This window comes from Thamnophis elegans, unplaced genomic scaffold, assembly GCF_009769535.1.
Source record: "Thamnophis elegans isolate rThaEle1 unplaced genomic scaffold, rThaEle1.pri scaffold_163_arrow_ctg1, whole genome shotgun sequence".
NCBI classification, from domain to species: Eukaryota; Metazoa; Chordata; class Lepidosauria; order Squamata; family Colubridae; genus Thamnophis; species Thamnophis elegans.
Window position 1 is genome coordinate 1,834 of NW_022473632.1, and position 2,344 is coordinate 4,177.

Here is a 2,344-nt window from a genome sequence, read left to right on the forward strand (position 1 = left end):
AGGGGGAGAGAAACGGTGTGAAAAGTTCACCCCTTTCCAGAGTCCCGAAGCTTCAACTTCTGCGGAAAAGAACGCTGGAGGTTCCGATTCTGTAAAATCTGGATATTCCCCCACCCCCAAACGCCTGTAACATGTTTCCATTGCAAACAAACCGCCCTCCTTTTTTAGACTCGTAGCATTAAAGCGCGACTTGGTTTAAAATCCCAGAGATCATCCAGTCGGGCCCGTTCCAAATGTCAGAGGCCGCAGGAATGACACAATAATAATAATAATAACAAAGCAATGCATAGACAGGAGGGCAAAAAAATGGGGAAAGCTGTAGCTACTCCAAAACGTCCCAGAGAATTTGGAATCTACTGTTTACGCTTCACTTGGGCAAACGGTCTTCCCTGAGGGATCCACTCCCGAGACGCCCTTTCGCCCCGGATCGCATGGTTTAAGCAGGTTAAACTGTACTCGGAAGGAAGTTCCGAAGCGAAGTGGGCAAAGGCCGGGTTTACAATCCCAGGAATTCTCGGGCGGCAAAGCCTGAAGCCTCAAACCGGCTGATTTGGCTGCGCGATCCGATTCTTTCCAGCCCAAGCAAAGACGCTGCGACATTCAGGGCCGAATGGACGGTGGGTCAAATCTCGAGGATCAAGAAAAACCCGGCAAGTGACGAGTTGGGCTCGCACGTGGGAACCCCCACTTCCAGCGGACTCGCGGGAAGAAAGGAGCTTCAATAGGTGGGCTGCGTCTTTCGTGGCTGCGCGCGGAGCTGCGAGCGCTTTAGAAGTGAAAAACCGTCTCCGAGAAGCGGAGGGGCAGGTAGGAGAGGAAGGGGATGCCCAGCTGGTAGAACCGGCCGGGGAAGTGGGAATCCAGCACCAGCGAGGCGTTGAAAGGCGGGCGCGCTTCGTTGGTCTCGCCGTGCCCGCCGCTGCCCACCAGCTGGTCCAGTTTGGAGATGGCCGCGCTGGGCTCGCCTTTGGGCGGCGCCGCCAGGACTTTCCGCGCAAGGATGCTCTCGATGCTGAAGCTGCGAGGCTTGGCCGAGCCCCGCGGGGGTCGGAGCGACTCTGCACGGTTGGCAGCCGGCGCCGCAGCCCGCGGGGGCGCCTCGGGGCTCTGGGGAAACCTGGCGGCCGAGGGCGCCCAGAAGCGCGCGGCGGGACCCTCTCCAAGGCGGGGCGCTCCATCCTCGGGGCGCGGCGGGGAGAGGCCAACTGGGGACCCCCGGAGGGGCGGCTCGGCCGGGCCCGGCTTGGAGCCTCGCTCTCCCGCCGCCGTAGCCGCCAGCCGGCTCCGCGCGTCTTCCTCTTCCTCCTCTTCTTCCTCCTCCTCCTCTTGCTCTCGGACGCCGGGATTCGGCTTCAGCTCCTCCTCTGCGCCGGGCTGGAGGGGAAGGCGGGGGCGCTGCTGCTGGCCGCCGGGGGGGCTGGAGAGGCGCCTCTTGGGGGCTTCTGCGGGGGCGCCCTCCCGGTCGAGCCCGGCCTCGTCCGGTGCCTGCGGGCCGCCGCGGGTTTTCCTCTTCCTCCGCCGGTAGTTGCCGTGCTCGAACATGTCGGTGCAGCGGGGATCCAGCGTCCAGTAGCTGCCCTTCCCCGGGCGGCCCTTCTCGCGGGGCACCTTGACGAAGCACTCGTTGAGCGAGAGGTTGTGGCGGATGGAGTTCTGCCAGCCCTGCTTGTTGTCGTGGTAGAAGGGGAAGCGCTCCATGATGAACTGGTAGATGCCGTTGAGCGTCACTTTCTGCTCGGGCGCCTGCTGGATGGCCATGGCGATCAGCGCGATGTAGCTGTAGGGCGGCTTCTGCGGGGACTCCTGCCTGGGAAGGACCCCCGCCGCCGGCCCGAAGCCCAGCGCGCCTGACAAGGCTCCCCGCTCGGCCCCGTAGAGGTAAACCATCGAGGCGGGCAGCTGGCCGGGGTAGAGCTGGCTCATGGCCGATCCGGAGTCACTCCGGCGCAAGGGAGCGAAGTCCAAGGGGAGAGCGGGGGATCTCCCCAGGCCTGGCCGGAGCTGCCTGCGCTTGGCCCGCTGGCGACGGCGCGTCCTGGCCTCTGGCGCGCCTCCTCTCCTTCTGCCCCAGCTGCATTGCGCGCGTTTTCCCCCCCAGAAGTGGGGAGGGAGAAAAAAAAAAGAAGGGGAAAAAAGAGGAGGAAGAAGAAGAAGAGGAGGAAGGGGGGAAGAGAGAGGAAACGTGCGATGCTTGTTGTAAGTTTGCGACGCTGTGTTGACTTAGGGCTGGAAAAGAAACGGGCTGAGATAAACAGCCGCGGAGCGCGCCGCAGCCCACCCACATTAATTAACGTTTCCCTGCGAAGGCTGCAGCCCTTCCACGTGGCTCGGCTCGGAGCGACCG

The 2,344-nt window shown here is 63.1% G+C and overlaps 1 protein-coding gene across 1 annotated transcript; it reads right to left on the bottom strand.

The window, feature by feature from the left end:
* Positions 1-768: 768 nt before the first annotated feature.
* FOXL1 (forkhead box L1) lies at positions 769-1,923 on the bottom strand. Its single transcript, XM_032238419.1, has one exon. The coding sequence runs from the start codon at positions 1,921-1,923 to the stop codon at positions 769-771; it is 1,155 nt and encodes a 384-aa protein (XP_032094310.1).
* Positions 1,924-2,344: the final 421 nt, after the last annotated feature.